This window comes from Heliangelus exortis, chromosome 13 (genome assembly GCF_036169615.1).
Source record: "Heliangelus exortis chromosome 13, bHelExo1.hap1, whole genome shotgun sequence".
Taxonomy (NCBI): Eukaryota; Metazoa; Chordata; class Aves; order Apodiformes; family Trochilidae; genus Heliangelus; species Heliangelus exortis.
In genome coordinates this window covers 7,603,061-7,622,437 of record NC_092434.1, presented here as the reverse complement: position 1 = coordinate 7,622,437, position 19,377 = coordinate 7,603,061, and the positions used below count along the sequence as shown (strand labels likewise).

At 41.5% G+C, this 19,377-nt stretch overlaps 2 protein-coding genes across 2 annotated transcripts; both read right to left on the bottom strand.

Annotated features, from left to right (window-relative positions):
* Window positions 1-614: 614 nt before the first annotated feature.
* Window positions 615-16,166, bottom strand: CMTM3 (CKLF like MARVEL transmembrane domain containing 3). The gene is made up of 5 exons (XM_071756695.1): window positions 14,869-16,166; window positions 7,207-7,362; window positions 5,584-5,679; window positions 4,170-4,287; window positions 615-2,475 (listed from the first exon to the last, which is right to left on the bottom strand). Exons 1-5 carry the CDS (start codon window positions 15,109-15,111, stop codon window positions 2,447-2,449), a joined length of 642 nt encoding a protein of 213 aa, XP_071612796.1. The 5' UTR covers window positions 15,112-16,166; the 3' UTR covers window positions 615-2,446.
* Window positions 16,167-16,298: 132 nt separating this feature from the next.
* LOC139801985 (chemokine-like factor) lies at window positions 16,299-19,370 on the bottom strand. The gene is made up of 4 exons (XM_071756697.1): window positions 19,231-19,370; window positions 18,931-19,089; window positions 18,245-18,340; window positions 16,299-16,639 (listed from the first exon to the last, which is right to left on the bottom strand). The coding sequence occupies exons 1-4, from the start codon at window positions 19,297-19,299 to the stop codon at window positions 16,529-16,531; spliced, it is 435 nt and encodes a 144-aa protein (XP_071612798.1). The 5' UTR covers window positions 19,300-19,370; the 3' UTR covers window positions 16,299-16,528.
* Window positions 19,371-19,377: the final 7 nt, after the last annotated feature.

Genomic DNA, 19,377 nt, shown 5'->3' with positions numbered 1-19,377 from the left:
GTAAGGCCTCCAAGCTGCAGGTGTAACATTAGGCTTGTGTTGTCAGCCATAGGAACAGATCTTTTTAAATTGTAGGCTGGAATCTTACACAAGTGCTTGATACTGGGAGCAAACTGCTTAGAAATAAATCATCAAATACTTGAATGCTAATAATGAAATTCTTTGGACAGGCAATTCATTGCACGCCTGCTAAAGTAGTCCTTAAGCAGTTAATGAGCAATTTTGTCTCCTGCTGATTTAGGAGTATTTCAATGTGAAAAAATCACTAGAAGACCTTAACAGATTTTAGGTTATAAGATGCCTGTGAAGGGTAAACCCAAAGGGGATTGTCGTTTAGTTATTAGTTGCTAAGTAGGAGCACTGTATCTTTGATGCCTGCTAAATATGCTAAAACTGATTCTTGCTTAAATTCTTTCATGTTTATGCACTAAAGTTTCTCCTTGCGAGATGTGAAAGGATGAGTGATTGGTCTCCAGTGCTGGCTCTGTGCTCTGGCAGCCTCTCCAGCACACGGCATCCTTCCTGATGGAGTTCCTTGAAATGCTCTTTGTTACTCACTGGGCAGAGACAAGGTGGTACTACCAAGTATTAAAATAAGTCAAGACACCCAACACTTCTATTAAAAAGGTTTAATCCAGCATGGTTTCTAAATACTAACCATGTACTTGTTTCCAGCTGAGACATGCAATACATTTTTAATTAAAGTATTAAAAAAAAGAGGAATACAAAACAATTGAATACAAAAATGAGCCCAGGTCCCATGACGTCACAGTGCGTGCCAGTACAATATGACAATAGAAAAGAAAGAAATGTGGAATTTCATGCTGGAAAAGGTCCAAAGAGCACTTTCTCATAAAAGCAAAGATTATTTGTCACATTTGGAAGTAAACATGTGTTTTGCTTTTATTCAGTGGTCTGGAAACAGGAGATGTAGGAGCTACCTGTTTGGCAACTCTGAATCTGGCCAGCACCTTCCCAAGCACCCGCTCGCTGTTCAGATCCATGTTTCTGCCCAGCAGCAGTGAGCTACTGGCAAGAGATTGGAAACCAAGCAGTAAGTTTTTTCCAGAGGAAATCTGCCTTTATTGTTTTATCCTTGTTTTTAATTTACTCCATGAGTACTATCTGCTCTCATTTTAATCACTTTTTGTTAAGGCCACCTGTTCTGGTACTATATTAACTTTTAAAAACGCATACAGGTTTCTCTGAAATAGACCTGCCTGGTGCCATGTATATAAGGAGCATGCTTTTTCCAAGCAGCAGGTGGTTATAGGTAGACACAAATATTTCAAGGTAGATTGTGCTGCCTGTGAAAACATCTCCTTGTAAATTCACATGACTTTTCCCCAGAACACCAGACTGTGAGATAAATCATGGCCTTCCAGAAGGAGGGGGGGAACCCCTACACCCCAGAGAAAGTGGTCTGGGAAAATGAATCTCATTGCAGACACAGTTTAGTTTGGAAGCGGGTTTTCTGCCTTTTCACAGTGGGAAGGTTGTATTTCCCTCTTGGGGTCCAGGTATCCTGAGTGTTACAGAAACAATTGTCTGTTTTGCAAAGCCAGTGGATTGAGTCCAGTGCTGCTTCTCACAGGAGGAAATATTCCTAACACAGAGCTTGAGATCAGACTTGCACACAGATATTTGCAGGCTTCAACAGGCAGGTAATGTTGGATGGTGTTTGGCAAACCTTCTTTACCTGCCTGTGCAAACACAAGGGCTTCCATGCAAATGGTAGGAACCTTGTATCTGTGGTGAGACTACAGAAGATGGGATGTGACCCCACCCAAGTAGTTTAGAAAAGTGACAGTGAATGTTTGATGAGCCAGCTACCCAGCAACACAATTATACTATGAAGTTTGTTCTTGCTGCGGATTTCCAGTTCTCACTTATTGCAAATGGGTAGTAGATACAAATGTATTGCATTATAACTGTAATCTATGCTTTCAGTGCTTGAGATAGTAGAATACTCAGATTTAGATTAAAAAATATGGTTGGTTAATGAAGAAAAATACAAATAAAGGCATTCTGAGCCTCTCTTCTTTGGCACAGCAAGGAATAGAAAAGATGTTAAGTATTAACGATTTGGAATTAAGAAAGCATATTAAAAGATCAGCTTACATATTTAAAATACTATGTTCCCATTTACTCAGTACATTGTAGTGCTGAGTAAAGTAGGGGCAACAGAGAATTGAGATGTGTTGTGTGGACACAGATGTCTGGCAGGTTGAACTACTGCAAAATCTGTAGTTCTGAAGGAGTGTCTAATGGCATTGAGAATAGTCTCCTTTTCCACATCACTGCCCATGTCTGTGCTTGGGTGATTTCATAAACAGTGGGGTGGAAAGTGGGTACCAAGACTGAGTAAGGGAGATATTTTAGTTGGCAGTGCATTCAGCAAAGTGCTTGATCATCTTCCCTTCACACTTGGTTGGTGTTTGTTTCTTCAGTCTGAGTCAGAATCCGAGTCTTCATCTGGAATTGAAAGCAAGGAACAGTGAAAATGAAAACTGGAAATCTCTGTGACAGCTTTAGCTCTTGCTGGGAGAGAGATGCTGCTCTTCAGCAGGCGTCTGCTTCAAAGGACGTGGTGTATTTAGGAAAAGGCTTGTGAAATGTCAATTCCAACGTGAGGGAACTTTAAACAGTGTTTCACAGGACTTGAGAAATGCTGCTGAGAGACACTTAGACCACTACAACATAGATAACAGTTCAAATGACAGAAGCTGCAGAGATGGTATTATTAGCATGAGCACCAAGAGGAAGTCTGCTGAAGACATGCTTCCTGTACTAGAATATTGCTGTTTGCTGTGGGTCACAGATACTCACTGCCAGCTCAGTGTATCTGAAAAACAGAAGCTTCAAGACAAGAAGAAATCCTGGTAGGCCTGCAGAGGTACATTTTGCCCAAGCCTGAGACTCAGCTTGCAAGGAAGCAAGGGATTTCTGGCTTCAGGAGCTGAAAGCTCCAGAGTGAACAGAGTTTGGTGCTGGAGGAGTACTGCAGGGCAGAGCCCTTCTTGCCTGGTCAGATCATCAACACAAAGCTGCGTGACTGCATATTCGTAAGTTCATTTATTTCCCTCTCTATTTCCAGGCAAATGAGATCTGATCTTTAGCCTAATTTTGTACCCTTGTCACCTGATCATCTTCTTTGGGTTAGTTCAGTTCATGGGGATAAACAGTTTTTAGTTAGCTTCCTAGGATCTGTTCCTCTAATTTTTCTTTCTTTTCTGTTCTTCTTTTTGGCCTAAAGCTTGAAAAACATTTAGGTCTAAAAAAAAACACCTAGGAAAGAGTGTCAGTATTACTGTGTACCTTCTAGAATCCTGTATGCATCTTGGGTGTATGTTTTTGAGGTTTCTGTGGGCTTTGGTTTTGTGTGGAGTGGTTGCTTTTGCTTAAATGTGGATCTGTCTTTTTCATCTGTGTGGCTGCAATGAGATGTATCACAGGGGCATGATCTCTGATTTGGGATTCTGAGTACTGCGAAATAGCTGCCTGTGTCCTGACTTGGGAAGGGTTTGAACTCTGAAAAGCAGGTCTCTCTTTTTTTATCTTTGTCTAAGTGGAGCTGTCTGATCCACTTAGATCTGTTGATCTAGACTGTACTTCCAGTATTAGAAATTTGATAACAATCTTGTTTATTTTATGTTGTGTGGCTCTTGGATTTCAAGACAATTTGCCCACAGATGGTCAAAGTTTAGCTATAAATAAGAGTTAATACAGATATAGAGAGGATAAAGAGGAAAACATTGTTGGGTTGTCAACAAATGTGGATTTGTTAGTGTTTTTTAAAAAACAGATTGTTACTTTTTTTTTTTTTTTTTTTTGTAAAGTAACATTTATTGATGGGAGGGAAAAAGTGTGTGCTGCACAAAAATATATGTAGTGGTATTTGGAGCCTTTCAAAGTTAGATGGCACAGGACTCTGTGAAGTTTCACATTCCTAGCTTGCTAGTTATCTTTATAAATCACTGAAATTCCAGTTGTATTTTATGACTAAGCAGCTTGGTAATTCAGCATAGTTGTGGCATTGAAAAGCAAGGTAGCCAAGAATAGAAACTGTTATTACTAAGTAAGTGTTCTTGTTCCCCTTTGAAGGTTGAAACAGAGAATAAAATTTCACGTTATGTGCTCACATAACCAAAATGGTGAATTTTACCTACCTTCTGATTTGTGCCCTTCAGGGGAATCAGAACTGCCTTGCTTGAGAAAAGTAACCAGGTCATTGAAGGTTATGTAGAAATCAATGGCATACACTATTGTGGCTATAAATCCAAACACCTAAAATGGTAAAACAATACTCTTAAACAATAGTTCACATCCACCAGTGCCAAACCAAAATGAGCTTCACCAACACAAGGAAAATTCTGACAGAAAACTCAGACTTGATTTTTTTTTTTTTTTTTCTTTTTTTCTTTTTTTTTTTTTTTTCTGGCCTGTTCCTTTCTAAAAAGACAGAGAAGGGAACTGTCTTGTGACCCATTGGTATCAACTAAATTAGAGCTAATCTGAGAGGCTGATCCCTAAAGTTGCTCTGTCAGACATGTCCTCAGCCCTTCCTCAGGATACATCACTTTTTGGGTGTGTTCTGAGCACTGCACTGCCCTGTGCTGAGAGCTACAGGAGAACCTAACCTGTGCCTCTGCCATCTCAGCACATCTCTTTGCCACCAAGAAATCACCTTGATGTCTCTGGGAATAGTTATCTACTGGTTTGCAAGGCAACATGGCTATTGTAGAATGAACTGGTTTGAGATAAAATGATTCTGGGGTTACCTGCTCAGCACTAAGGAAGCAGCAGGGTGGCACAGGCTGTGTTTCAGCCTCAGAAGCTGGGGAAAAAAAATGCTGTGTTAATCACTCAGTGTCCAAACTGAGTGACAAAGACTTCAATATCTGTTTTGAAACTGTGTATGGTTTGGGATGGTTTTGTGAGGGCTGCTGGCTAACACTACTGGGTTTTGTGCTTCCCTATCTTAACATTATTATGCAAATTTTATTTATGTTGCATACATTATTGATGCTTCAGAGTCAAGTTGCAAATGGAGAGGCTGTATCTTATTTCTGAACACAAAATGCTGCTGATGAAGGCTCTCTCCTGGGAAGTCCATATACTGGAGGGAAAAATGACACTGCTTTTGTTTGAAGTCTTCCAAGTAAAATTAAGCAGTAGAGGAAGGAGGTTAAAACTACTTAATTTAGACTGTCCTTACTAATTACAAGTTTGATTTTTTAATTATTATTATTCCTTCTGTTCAAGGATCTTGATGTTCTTTGCAGGAACAGAGTAGTTTATCTTCCCTGTACAGCTGGTGAAATTAAAAAAGCAGAATAGGTGTCTTGCCTGAGTAGTACAGTTAACATTAAGCAGCATTATTAGAATGAAAAAATTATTAATTGATTCAAAACCTGTTTTTCTAGATGACCGACCATATCATCCTTGCTTTAGGCAAATCTAATTTGCAGTTAATTGAAGAAACTTCTACTACTTGCAATGGGGTCAAAATTGAATTGTTTCTGAAGTACATCCATTCACAGTTCACCAAAATACCTAAGTAGAAAGCTCACATCTACTTACTCCTGCTGCTTTAGAAGCTCCATCGTTGTATTTTGAGACAGCAGCAATTGAAATGGCAAAGTAAATAATGGCAGCAGTGACACACCGCAAGAAATCCTGTAAAATAAGCAATGTTGCATTCTCAGATTAATCATGTAATTCCAGTACACAAACTCCTCTAAAAATTATTTCCAGAATTACCATTAAAATTTTTCACTGTTGCATCCGTGGACTTGCCTGACACTGCAGTGTGGCAGCAGCCTGGTATTTTGTAGCAGATGAGTTGCACTGTGATTTATACCCAGTGTGTACATCTGTAATCCCAGCTGGCCTGAAGGGAACACACCCATTGCTATCACTGAAATAGTGCTTCTGTGGCAGAGACTGTAGCTCTGCAGGGCAGAGGCCATGTGCCCTATAATAAAAGCAGTCATGTGCTGGAGCACCAGCATCTCTGAACTGTATATTAAATAAAGAACTGTGATTCCCAGGGCATGTGTAAATCATGTGAGCTGCAATAATGGGATCTTGACCTCTGTTAGCCATTAGGTCTTCTGCCTTTTCAAAGAGATGGGTGATTAAGGTACTGTCTCAAAAGACAAATCCTACAAGAAACTTCTCTGGAGTCAGGATGAGGCCATTTAGATACATTCTGTGGCTAGAGTTTATTATGATAACAGACATAATAAATGTGGTGGGGTTTTTTTGGTCTTATTTTGGGAATCAGATGCACGTAGAAAATAACATGCATGAGATGCATGAGAAAATAACAGAACTGAGATTACCATCTGAAAGGTATGCACACTGTCATAGTCAAAGTCACTGTTACTGTTTTATCCGTGGATGTCCTTGCAAATGTGTTTTTTTACACATTGAGAGCTAATTCAAAGCTGACTGACAAAGGATCATAGATTGGTTTGGGTTGGAAGTGACCTATGGCAAACTATTGCTATTGTCCAGATCAATTGAATTAGATTTTTTAAAAAAGTATTTGTACTGCTGGGCAGATTCTCCCTTTCCAACGAATGTTTGAAGCAACAGAGCCATCCAGTGGCCAGTGTGCAGCCATCACCTCCTACAACCAACCCGAAAACTTCCCAATGCACAGCCAGTGGTTTCCTTTGTGTAAATGAGCATCTGCCGATGAGAGTTGCAGGGCTCCCCCCCTGGACAAAAGTAGTTGGCAGTTTGCAGGTAAGCATGGCTGCATCACAACAGCTCTTAAATTTAACAAACTCTTAATTTTAGCAAAGTTTATGTGTTAGCATATAGAATGTGTAGCCTGCCTCAGTTTCCCCATTTGTGTGATCATACTTGCTAGGGAGACACCAGCAGTGGTCAGACTTATTTCAGCTGATAGTGCCTGCTTCTTAAGATCCAGCCCCATGCCATTTGCCTGAAATCAAGCATGAATTCTGTGCTTTAATAAAATTATGCTTTGTGTCAGCACCAAGAAGGCTGTAGTACGTTGTATAGCACAGCTGAAAGACTGCTTTGGGACCTTTGGAATGAGAGACAATATGGACAAGTTTCTAATAGGGGGTGAAGTTGTTAACAGTCAGCCTAAACTCCCATGTAGTCTCTTTTATTCATGTTATACCCTACACTTAAATGTATGGGGTTTATACTGCACATCTCACTTACCGTCAGAGGCCAGTAGAATCCTTTAAACTTCTCATTAAGTTTGGAGGCATAGGCAAAAAAAAGAAACAGTGCCAGCAGGAACTCTAGGAGTGGTGCCGTCATGAAAGAGGCAGCTAGAGATGCAATAAAGCAGATAAAGATGATAAATGACAGCACCTAGAGTAAAGGGAAAACAGTAGTTATTTGCATGGAATAGCAGAGCCTCAGGAAGCTGAGCAGCTTTGAAGCTTTATTCTCCCTTCCTATTTCTGTCACTGCTGCTGATTATGGCATATCTTGCTTCCTATTTTTTCTTTTCTTCTTGGGCCAAATGACTTCTTGTTTAGCATGGAATAAATCTAAAGTAATGGTGTTTAATTCAATGTGTGTGAAAACGACCTTCCAGAGAGCTCAGTGGATTTGCACCTCTCCAAGTCAGTAATTAGTTCTGAACTCTAAACAGTTCTGACAAATTCTGAAAATAGAACGGGGCACTGCCAAGCAAACAGAGCTTTAAGCCTTCAGCTGTGACAGTTCTCATTTGAAATCCAAATCATTGCTAGATAGTCCAAAGTAACTCAGCATTTATAATCTTCTTAGAGCTGAAAGAAAGAAGTCTGCTGTTGACAGACAGAAAAAAGGTGAGAATTAATTATTCTGTGATTTCTGGAAGCCTCTGGTTCTACTTTTCCAGTGTAGACAGCTGTTTTAGAGATTAATAGGATAGATAACTCCCATAGATTTGTTTTATCTCCATGATTCCTAACTTCAGGAAATAATAAAAATGTCATGCGTTTTCCCATGCAATTAGAGTACCTTTAGAATACAGCTTATGGCACAAAATAGAAAGTTTCATGATGGGAAAATAGCCAGAGAAAATGCATTTTCACCTAAACCAGACAGGACCAAAGTGCTGGGCTACACTTAGAGACTCCCAGCTACGGTATTTGTATGTGAACAGGGGAGATGAGAGAACCATGGAGTAACTTAATAACATTTTCAAATTATGTACTGGTAGTTGGTCACCTCCAAGAAGAGGCTCCAGCCCTATGGCTTGACTGCCTCACGTGGTAACTGGTTGCTGTATTCTTCAAATTAGCTTAAATAAAAAGGAGCTAGCATGCTGAATAAAGCATTTTATGCTGCTCTATTCAGCTTTTTCTCTTGGAGACAAATCTCTGCCTTAGCAATGCTCAGAGATGCTTTAGGTATTGTTTGAGTATTAGATTACAAGGATTTTTTTTAACTTTTAAATCAGAACACTGACATTATCACCAATGTGATAATGAAAATAGAGGTATTGGGGGAAAATAGGTATAGAGATATATGGGGGAAAACAGTCAGTTCTTGACCAGGATAATTGGAGTATATTGTATATTGTTTTGAACCATTAGGACTGGGTGGTGAAGTTTGAGAGGATGTGACATTTTTAGTAAGATACTATATTTATCTTAAAATGCCTGCGCATTGTTCTTGTTTCATTCATTTGTTAGAAACTAAGCTAGTATATATAGCTTATGTGTATATATGTACTATGTATAGTAAGTATAGCATTTATGCATTGGGGTGTGTTACCTGAGAATATTTACCCTATTTGTTGTTATTCATCCCATTATTATTTGCTTATAGCTTACACAGTCTCTTTGCAGGCTTTCCTAGAGCTTTCATAGAGCAGAAGGAACTCATTCAAAGTATTTTACCCATAAGGGGGTATTTTATTTCTGTGGATGAAGTGTAATCTGTACTCTTTGAAGACAAGTGTGTATAACAAAACTTGAAAACTTGTAAGAGGAAAGAGGACTTCTTCCTTCCTATCATGCAGCCTATTCCCTTCCCACCCCCCAGACAAAAACCGGAAAGGTCAGGACTTGAACTTTCTGAATCTGCTCCACTTGCATTAGTTGAGCATAATTTAGACACCGTTGCATGTTTTCTTGGTTTAAAAAGAAACCACCAAGTAGCTAGGATATTTTTACTTGCTTGTTCTGGTGTTTAAAGAAAACCCAAACCTCTTCCCTTTTCTGGCTAAAGGAAAGTGTGTGATAGTGGAGACGTGTTCAGGGTAGGTCCCACTAACCAACCCACTTTCAGTAGCAGAACGTTGGACCTGATTTTGAGAAGGAAGGTTTGAAAGTTGATATTTTAAAATGCTACGGCCCTCACTGAGGCAAGGCTGGAAGTGGAAGCAAGGAGACAATAAAAAGAACAAGAGAAACAAAAGGAAGGAGGTGCCTGAAGCCTCTGTCAGGCAACAGCTAAGTTTCTGTCTGCCTGGTGGCACTGCAGCTCTGATTTTAATGTCATATCTACTCAGTAACCTGGGGATGGCCTTGTGTAACAAACAAGAGCCCACAGGGCTGTTGGCTTTGGTGGTATTTCACATAATTTATGGCTCATTTCCCCTTCTGTCTGATACTGCATATTACCTATTATTATCTTTTCTGAATTTTAAGAGTGAGTAGGTTTCTTGTTATCTTGTCTGACCATTTAATTGCACTGCTGCTAACTCTAAAGCATTTGATGTCATCTAAAAATTTGGCAATTCAAAAAATTTGCATCTCCTCCCACAATACAAGCATTGATCTGCCAGTCTGTACTCAGAAATCACCTACTTTTCCACACTTCAAGTCTTTGAGACAAAGATCTGGTAAACTGGACGTTGCTCCTAAAGTGACAAATTCAAAAGCAACCTAGCCTGACTCCTCTGAAAACAGTCACATGAGCCACTGAATATCACCCTTGTTTCACACCTTTTTTTCTGAAGCAGTGTGTTTAAAACTCGTTTCAGAGAAAGGTCAAGCAATGGGAATTTGTTGTTTTTCTAACAGCTCTGTGTCTATGCTAAAAAAGAAAAACCAAACAAAAAGCCAGAGAGGAAGTTTGTGAGGCTCAAAGCAGTTGCATGTCTTTTCTAGCTTTTTCAGACTCAGGAAGCACTGCTGCTTCTGTGAGAAAAAATAAAAATTGTGTTTTATCACTTTTATCCATTTGTATCTAGACAGAGGGTTTCTTTTTCCTCTGGGAGTACATCCTCAGCATCAATAGCAGCCAGAAGTCTGAGCAGTTCCTGCACTGCTGCTGAAATGTTAGTGTGATTGTTACCAGCATCTGTGTGGAGGAATATTTGGATGCAGTGCAGCAAACAGAGAAGGATCCTTCCATGGTCTAGTTTTATAAAAAATCTTGGCAAAAAAAGAGGCCTGCTTCTTCATTCCGCACCTTTTTTTTACAGAAAAGGGAATGTACGTAACAGAGACAGAGCTTTTATGTATTATTTTTTCTTTCTTAAAGGAAATTCTTCGGTATTGTATTTCCAAAAGTAATTTTCTCCTATGTCATTATGACTGAACAGTTGTGGGGCTTCTTGACCTGGCTGGGAATTATGAAGTTGTGTTAATATATAACCATCTTGCAAAGTAAAGCATTGAAAATAATTAGTTACAGTGGTTAGAAAGCACAGTGATCCTTAGGGGAGGAGAACTGCTGAAGAGATGAAGGTGTTTGTCTTCCCCACTGCAGCCCCTCGGGGAGGATGGGGATGCCAGGAACACCACTGACACCACTGCACACACCCTGGTGCCCTCTGCTTAGCACAGACCAATGCTGGCCACACAGTTCCCCTCCACAGGAAAGAACAGGTTTGTTTCAGCAGTTGTAAGAGTGTAGCAGGGATCTCCTCTGGACTGAAGTGTTACTGTTCACCGGCAGAGACAGAAAGTGTAGCACTTAATGGACTCTGCTATTGAGTTCCTTCTCCATAGAACTCTATGGAGGTGAAGCTCTAGGTGAAGCTCCCCCATAAATAGCTGTCTTCATAAACAGTCACCTTCTGGCTACAGACCTGGAGAAAGGCACAGGGATCTTCTTCAAAAGAGGCTTTATACAGAGCATCTGAAGCTTCAGTTATGAAGGTCAGTTCAGAGAGGACTGAAAAGAGAGGAAAAAGGCAGGAAAAGACGAGAAAAACAGGCACAGTGATTTTTACATCCTGCATGTCACCACAATGACACAAACTTATACAGGACTACTTTACAGATTCATATTGTATTTTTCTGAAAAAAAAAAAAGAAAAGAGAAAAGGAAAAAGAAGAAGAAAGAGAAAAAGAAAAAAAGAAAAAGGAAAGGAAAAGGAAATGGAAAAGAAAAAGGTAACAGAAAAGAAAAAGGGAAAAGGAAAAAGGAAAAGGAAAAAAAAGGAAAAGGAAAAAAGGGAAAGGAAAAGAAAAAGGAAAAAGGAAAGAAAAAACAAAAATGAAAAAGGAAAAGTAAAAAAGGAAAAAAAAAAGGAAAAGGAAGAAGGAAAAGAAAAAAAATAAAAGGAAAAAGGAAAAGGAAAAAGGAAGGAAATAGTCACTGCATACTGGCTTCAGTGGACTAAGGAAATGGCAATTAAAGCAGGTACCAGGACCAAAACAAAAGGTTGACTGAAATAGCTGGGGTGGGCAGCAGAATGTGTAATTGTGGACTGTACATGCTCTGGTGGCAGGTGTGAGAGTGGCTGTTAAATGGTTCCACCACAGGACTGAGAGAACTGAAAAATGCATCTCTAAATAGGGAAAATAGACCATGGAGGAGAGGCTGACCTTTAAGATATCAACTTGAGCATTTAGCAAAGATGAGAAGCTTAGGACAAGAAGAGTGTGAAAATATATAGAAGAAATAATGGCATAGGGAGATAATAGGAAGGAAGAAAAGTTAAAAAATTAACCTGGCAGATAAAGAATGGCAATAGAAAGTGGAAGAGTGAGACAGTTGAAAATAAATAGGATTGGTAGAGCCAGCAAAGCTTATTCTTCATGTTCTTCATATTCTTCATGTTACTACTTCTTTGTGGCTGTGTAGCTATCCCAACTGGAATAAAAAATTAATACGGCAGGAACATCAAAAGGAAGAGGGGTGGGGGGGCACAATGACTTCATTCTCTGAATAAAATTTGAGATTATAACTAAGCTTCTAGCAGTAATCAGCTTCATCACCAGCCTAACTTGTCCTGGAGGAAGCCCTGGAAAGCCCAGACCCAAAAGCCCGCAGAGCAGCTTACATGCCCAACATGAAGATCACACATGAACATTGTAAAGATCCATAATGTGTGTAAATGTTATTTTTAAAAAGTGGCTATAGCAGTTTCCTTTCAACAAAGCAATCCTTGCCTGCAGTGCTGAGCTCCCCACACTCCTGGAACAGCTGCCAGGGTCACCTTCCTGGGTTGCCCTCAGCTGCACTCTGTCTGCCTCCAGCAGTGCAGTGAGAGAAGGGGCTGGGGTGAATGTGGCAGTCCTCTTAATTTACAAAATCTCAGTTGGACTGCTATCATTTCTGTCAGCTGAACCAATCATTTGCCAGATACTTCTACTGAGCAAAACAAGAGTTTTTGATTAGGTTACTTCCACCAAGCACACAACCAGCAAAGTCTGAGGGAATTTGCTTAAGCCAGCTCCTGTTCCCCTTCTGCCACAGACAGAAAACAGAGAAATACAACCATCTGCCACAGTCAAGATATGTTTGCAAGTTGCTGCTTTGTTTTGGTGGTTTGCTTTGAATGTTGAAAAATCTGACTTGGCACTTCCTGCAGCTGATATACCTGCAGAGATGCCAGTATTTGCATGACTTTATTCTTGTGACTTGCCAAGCTGCCAAACAATAGTGATGTGACAAAGGTACTCAGTAACAGTAAGGAGAACCCCATTTTGTTTCTTAACAAAAGACACTACCCAAAATCTCTGTCCCATGAATATTATTTACATACATTTAAAAAGAACCCAACCCTGCCTTTCATTAGTACCATGTTAAAGGGGAAAAATCAAACATCCAAGACAAGAAATACAAAGCTAAAGATGAAACAGATTTAAAGTTTGATAGATTTGACTTGGACTCATCTTCAGTTATTTGCACTGCATTTTCCTAATTGTATACAGACTGGATTTATTCTGGGGCCTGTGCTGTTTTGAAGGATTTCTTCTGGTAAAGCTGAGACTAATGGAGAGAAACTACTGCTGCCTCCCTTCTGCCAGGAAACGACATCCTAAGCACGTGGGCTGGCCTCCAAGGAGCACACAGAAAGCTTTGCTGCAGCTTCAGCAGATAGGATTTTAGAGCTGCTTCCAGCCAGCCAAACCCTCAGGAAGCCCCAAGTGGCCTTACAAAGGATAAAACCCTGTTTTGTCAAGACAGAGCAGTTTTTAATACTCCAAGGAGGCATAATCAGTACTTCTCTATGACAACAAAAGGGTGAGTCTCATCCCATGACCAAAACAATTCCTCAAATATGTCATCGTTCAGAGACATTAAAAAGCCAGGCACTCCAAAAGTCATAATTTGCCAGCTGTAAGCTTGTATAGGAAATACCTGTATATGTTAGAGTGTGTAACAAAAACGTGTGCCAAAGGAGCACAGGTAGTTGGGCTTTGGAGTCTTCTAAATGTGGGGTTTTTTTTTTTGAAAACTACAGATGCAGTATGAGTGACAGGAGGTACCTGGGATTTTTACCCCATTTTTAGTGGAGCTGATAGAGCCTGAGGCCTATGTACCCCACCATAAAAGTCTTCCTCATTTCCTGAGTGAATGTTTTTTCCCCTGTAGCCAGCCCTGCATCTCCTAACTGTTCCCCTTGCAGTCTGGCACTGGGCAGACCACAGCCTCACAAACTCACAGGGCTGGTAGAGAAGGGCTGGCCAGGAAGCCTGACAGCACGGTGTTCTTCTGACCATTCCTTCCCTTTCTCCTGCTTGAATTCCCTTGTATCCTTCTCTAAGCTAGAACAGTGGAGGGATAGAGACACCTTACACAGCTAACCAGTGCTCTACCTAACTACTAGTTTGGGCTGTTCCAGTATTTGCAACCTCTGCCTAAACGCTGGCTAAAATTACAGAGAACTTCTTGTTTAAATGTCTCATTATTTCTAGTATAAATGATGTTGAAAGTCTAATTTCATCCCACTGACTTCCTCTTAAAATTTAACTTTTGATTTTGAAATAGGCACCCTCCATAGGGGTAAGTTTTACCTTTCCATCAGTCAGGGTTTAAGTCTTGACAAATACGAACAAGGACAAGAGTTGAGAGATTGTGCTGCCCTGTGTCAGGCCCACATCCTAAATTCATGAGTGGGTTCTTGACATACTCAGGACGTGCTATCCTGCAAACCATGGCTTCCCCATGGCAGGAGCAGATAGTGCCAGTCTGGTCAATACTGGTCACTGCAATTCAAAACTGGTCACTGGATTCACACTGCAAAGAGGTTAAAACGAAATCCAAGCCATGTCAAACTGAATAGGCACTCCTGCTAGAGGGGAACACATTTGAGGCACGGGAATCTCAATGACGGCTATTTCGGTTTCCTAACATGCTCTGGATGAAAACAACCAACCGAACCTAAGCGCTGAAGGTTTCCCCCGGTTGGTGTGGTTGTTCCCCCTTCCCGCTGTGCTCTCCCGCGGCCCCCGTCAGGCTGCGCTATCACCGAACCCCAGCGACCAAGTTTCTTGTGGCTGAGGAAGGGGCCGAACCCGCTCCCATTCACCCACGGGAACACAGGCCCGGAGCCCCCAGCCTCTGGGAGCTTTGCCCCGGCTGTCCTCGGGCCGGGAGCCTGCGTTCCGCCCGGGGCCGCTCCCTGAAGCCGTGCGATCCCCCGCGTCCGGGGTCTTCTCCCCCCCGCCCGCCGCCCGGGGCTGCCCCTGCCCTTACCGACTCGGCGAGAAGGAGCTGGCCCTTGCGGGAGCCCAGGAATTCCCGGGAGGGAAGGACCGAGCGCAGCCCGGGCGGAGGCGCGGCGGCCTCGGGCTCCTCCATGGCTGCCGGTGGCTGCGGGCTGGAGCAGCGCGGGCAGCTGCGGAGCGGTTTCTTTTTTTTTTTTTTTTTTTTTTTTTTTTTTGAAGGAGGGAAGCGGAAATCGTGACACTGCGGAAACGTGAAAAAAAGTTTCAGCATCCCCAAATCTGGGGAGGGGTGGCTGAGTTCTCGGCGCGGTTCCGAGCCGCGGCGAAGGGGTGGGGAGCTCCTCCGGCTGCCTGGGTGCTGCCCGCAGCCCAGACCCGGCCCTGGCCCGGTTGGTACCGCCCGGGAGTCCCGAAGGGGCAGTGCGGGCCCGACCCCGCGGAGCACCGGGGGTGTTCAGCCTGCAGAAAAGGCGGCTGAGAGGAGACCTTGTCGCGCCCTGAAATGAGGTAGTAGTGAGGTGGGGGTGGGTTTCTTATCCATAGTGACAACTGATAGGACACGAGGAAATGTCCTCAGGTTGTGCTAAGGGAGGTTCGGATTGGGTATTCGGAAAAGGGTCTTCACCGAAAGGGCTGTCAGGCCCTGGCACAGGCTTCCCGGTGCAGTGGTGGAGTCACCATCCCTGGAGGTATTTAAAAGATGTGTAAATGTCGTGCTGTGGGGCATGGTTTAGTGGTGGACTTGGCACTGCTGGGTTAGCAGTTGGACTCGATCTTAAAGGTCTTTTCCGTTTAAAACAATTTATTCTGTGTCCTCTGGCACAGCTCCGGGTGCTGCCAGCAGTTATTGTCTTGGCAAGGGCCAACCCTGGCCAGCACACCTCGGATCTGAAAAAGTGTTTTATTACAAACTCCCTTTTCACTACGTGCATCCTTTATTTATTTATTCACTTTTGTCTGTTGCATTGTATCAGCCCCGAAACTCTCATCACAGGTGTGCTTGGTCTTCAGTTTGGACAATCTCATCCACATGGTACTTAATTTTGCCATTGGCTTTCTGAGTGTAGGAGCACTTGCAGCAACAGTCCTCATACATATTCTGTGGGATTTATAATAATTTTATCTGCTATCTTCAATGCACTGCAGAGCAGTTGTGATTGTAGTATGCTAGGGACAGTGTGGTTATCTTCAGAACTACTCTAAATATAAAAATGAAAACTTGGGAATCAGAATGTCTCACAACAGTAAAGCATTCAGAAGGCATAAACCAGTTACTAGCCAAAGAGGCTGATCTATGGACTGAGGAACACAGGAGTCGAAGAAAATTCATTCCTTCAAATAAGTAATTTTTACTTTTAAGTGCACTTAATAAATAAATAAATAATATTAAATAATGTACTTAGGCCTATTTGTATTTTCTTTTTTTCTATTACAGAAAAAAGGCAATTACAAAATTGATTTCCACATAAGTGACAATGTAATTATATTTAGAAAACCAGGAAAAATTTACATTATACTTAGTCTGGTGAAATTTCAACACAAAAACTACATTTGTAAATGCAAGAAAATTTACAAACAGTACTTTCAAAAATGTACATAAATGCACAGGAAATTCAAAGGTAAACACATGAAATTCACATTCTTTAAAAGAAAACAGTAAACCAATCATCGATGGAGAAATCGTTCGGTTACCAGAATGGTAATCTAAAGTTTGCAGTAGTACTTCTACCAAAGTTAATCTTCTGGAAAAGAAGAACTGCATCAACAATACAGAGAGCAAGCAATATGAGACCAAACACCTATAAAAGTAATGATAAATGTTAGTTTCCCCACAGAATCTTTATCTTTTATTGTATTGATGCATCTATTATTCTTCAAAGAAACTGTAAACATCTTCCTAACTTGCTTCTGGCCTTCTAAATATATGTATGAGACGAGACAACTGATAAATAACATCCAAATTTAAATTCCATCAGCCTTTCATACAGCAGTCTACGCCCTGGCTTTGTTTGATGGTTGTATGAAGCATTGGAGATGACGTGTTGACCTCAAAAGCTGAACTAACACTTGATTATGCCAGACAATGCTTTTATCCTAAATTAAAACTCAACTGTTTGCTTAAGGAGGGCCTAATTAATGGTATTGGCCTGGAGAAAAGTCAACATTTGTAAAAACAAGCCTAACAGAAAAAAAAAAATTGCTCCTCTCCACTGAAGTTATGAATGGGAAACATATTCCAATCTGAAAAAACGTATGCATTTAAAAAGGTAACTGGAAAAATGTGTTTGCAAAACAGCAGAGTTAACTTACTCAGCTCCTGCCCTCCAGCCCAATTCCCTTCACCCCCAAGTTTTGTTATGCAATTATGTTTTAAAATGGAATTACCTGATCAGTGGCAGTAATGCTAAGCCAGGCTCTTTTGGGAGAGCAGTTCCAGGCAGTGTGTACCCTGGGAGCACAGGCCACAGGGCAATTCTGTTTCTCTTAGTACTGAAGATTTAATATATTCTGCCCAAACTTGTTTTCAAAGCTACCTGCTTAGTCTCCTGATTCCAACTTAACTTTAGTTTTATTAACTTCACAGCTGAGAATATATATTACATTTTAGCATAGCGGGTCACTATGTCAGAAAGGCTCTTTTTTTGCTTAGGATGTCAGTGTCTGCAAAGACATCAGCTTTCCACCTCACTCTCTCTTAAACTGATTTTGTTAAGTGGCAAGTTCAGGGTGTCTTTTGGTTGCATGTCACGTTTTAGCTTATCTTGTACTTCAGGAGACTTAAATACTTTCAAAAATGATTTTTTTCTCCCCTATTGTTTACTGTTAACTAGTTTTCATTTGAATTAAAAATACCAGTTGCTTAAACGAATTATTAAACTGTTTTTACCCTCAGTACACAAAAATCTTGCAGTCATATTATGAAAAAATAACTTTTCCACTGCTGTAATTTCTGCCTGTGTCAGAAAAAATGGCACACACATCAAGAGGGAGGTACCAGCACATCTGTTTAAAAGTTTCAATTCTTTTTAGCAGGACTGCAAGCATTTCTTCTTAAGCAGTGTAACCAAACTGGACAGTGCTAGAAGAGCTATGGATTCTCCCACTCAGAATTTCCACCTATGGAACCAAATGGGTTACTGAAATCAGTTGAACTCCAATTTTCAGTATTGGTACTTCTCTGTAGTAATCCCTAAGTCAAGTCATATGTTTAAATTACTAGTGATTTGAGGATTTTATTTCTTTGTGATGTATATTGAGTATGTATTCACTTTTGTTTGTGTATATACTTCTGTGTATGTGCTTCCACAACAGTTATTTTTTTGGTCTTACAACAATGTAAGTATACCAAGAGGTTCACACGTCTACTGCAAGAACTAAAATTTGTTAATAATTTTCCTACTTACTCCTCCAACCAGGGTCCCAGTGTTGGTCTTGATTATTACTGCAAACAGGCACACAATGAGGAGGAACAGCGCCGCAATCACCGAATTGAAAATATCCTGAAACAGCCAGTGTAAGCAATATATTTATTTGGAAATACACACCTGAAAAAGAACGTGAATAGCTCCCAATACCGTGTGAATTACTAAAATCTGTTGATCTGCTGGTTTGCTATAGAAACGAAACTACACTATTATTCGCCTAAGACCGATAGTGACACCCTGTGGTCTGATGCTAAAAAGAGCATTTGTGATAAAACTTCCTCATTTTAACTTTTTTTTTTTTTCTTGGCAGTCAAATTTATGCAAGTTGGCTATGCTTGACAGACTAAAACCACAACCAAATTAAAAAAAAAAAAAAAAAGGGACGTTACGTGAAAGTGTGTGGTTAATTTGTGATGTGAAAGAAGGAAGGTAGAGTATTACAAAATTAGGCAAATGACGGTCATTGCAGGAGGGGCTGGTGGGGGAGGCCACCCAGCAATTTAGAAACCGATGCAAAAGAACATTGTGATAGGTCCGGTAAAACCGGTTTAACAGCAGAACGCTGCTTTTTGCTTAAACTTTATGGAAACGGTAACTGAACTTTCTAACAGTAACCCCCCTGAACAGGCAGAACCAGTGCCGGTTCGGGTCCAGCCGGTACTCACAGCCAGGGGCCAGAAGAACCAGCTCAGCCTCTTGTCCAGCTGCAGCAGGTACAGCAGGAACAGCAGCACCGTGATCGCCACCTCCATGGCGGCCAGCGCCGTGTAAGCCTCATGCGAGTGGGAGGCCGCGAAGCAGATCAGTGTCACCAACGCCACCAGCTGCGGGGACAGAGCCAGTAACGGGGATTAACGGGGGGATAATGGGCATTAACGGGGGTTAACAGGGGTTAGAGCCGCTCCTCGCTCCCCCTCCCGGGCGGGACCCACAGGTCACCCCGCCCCACTCCCCCCAGGACCTACCGCGCGGGCGATCTTCACAGCGCCCCGCGGAGAGCGGAGGAAACCTTTGTCCACCTCCACCAGCGCCATGGAGCCCACGCGAAAGAGCCCGGGTGGGCTGGGCGGGGCCAACCGTTACCGCACCCCTCATCTGGGGCGGGAACGGGC

What these genes read in the sequence shown, in the direction of transcription:
- LOC139801985 (XM_071756697.1), bottom strand. Translation starts at nt 19,299, where the DNA reads ATGGCGCTGGTGGAGGTGGACAAAGGTTTCCTCCGCTCTCCGCGGGGC. An exon ending in CTGTGAAGATCGCCCGCGCG is followed by an intron (nt 19,090 to 19,230) that starts GTAGGTCCTGGG and finishes CTGTCCCCGCAG; the next exon opens with CTGGTGGCGTTGGTGACACT. An exon ending in GGTTCTTCTGGCCCCTGGCT is followed by an intron (nt 18,341 to 18,930) that starts GTGAGTACCGGC and finishes TGGCTGTTTCAG; the next exon opens with GATATTTTCAATTCGGTGAT.
- CMTM3 (XM_071756695.1), bottom strand. Translation starts at nt 15,111, where the DNA reads ATGCTGAAACTTTTTTTCACGTTTCCGCAGTGTCACGATTTCCGCTTC. An exon ending in GAGCTTCTAAAGCAGCAGGA is followed by an intron (nt 4,288 to 5,583) that starts GTAAGTAGATGT and finishes TTACCATTTTAG; the next exon opens with GTGTTTGGATTTATAGCCAC. An exon ending in TGAAGGGCACAAATCAGAAG is followed by an intron (nt 2,476 to 4,169) that starts GTAGGTAAAATT and finishes TTTCAATTCCAG; the next exon opens with ATGAAGACTCGGATTCTGAC.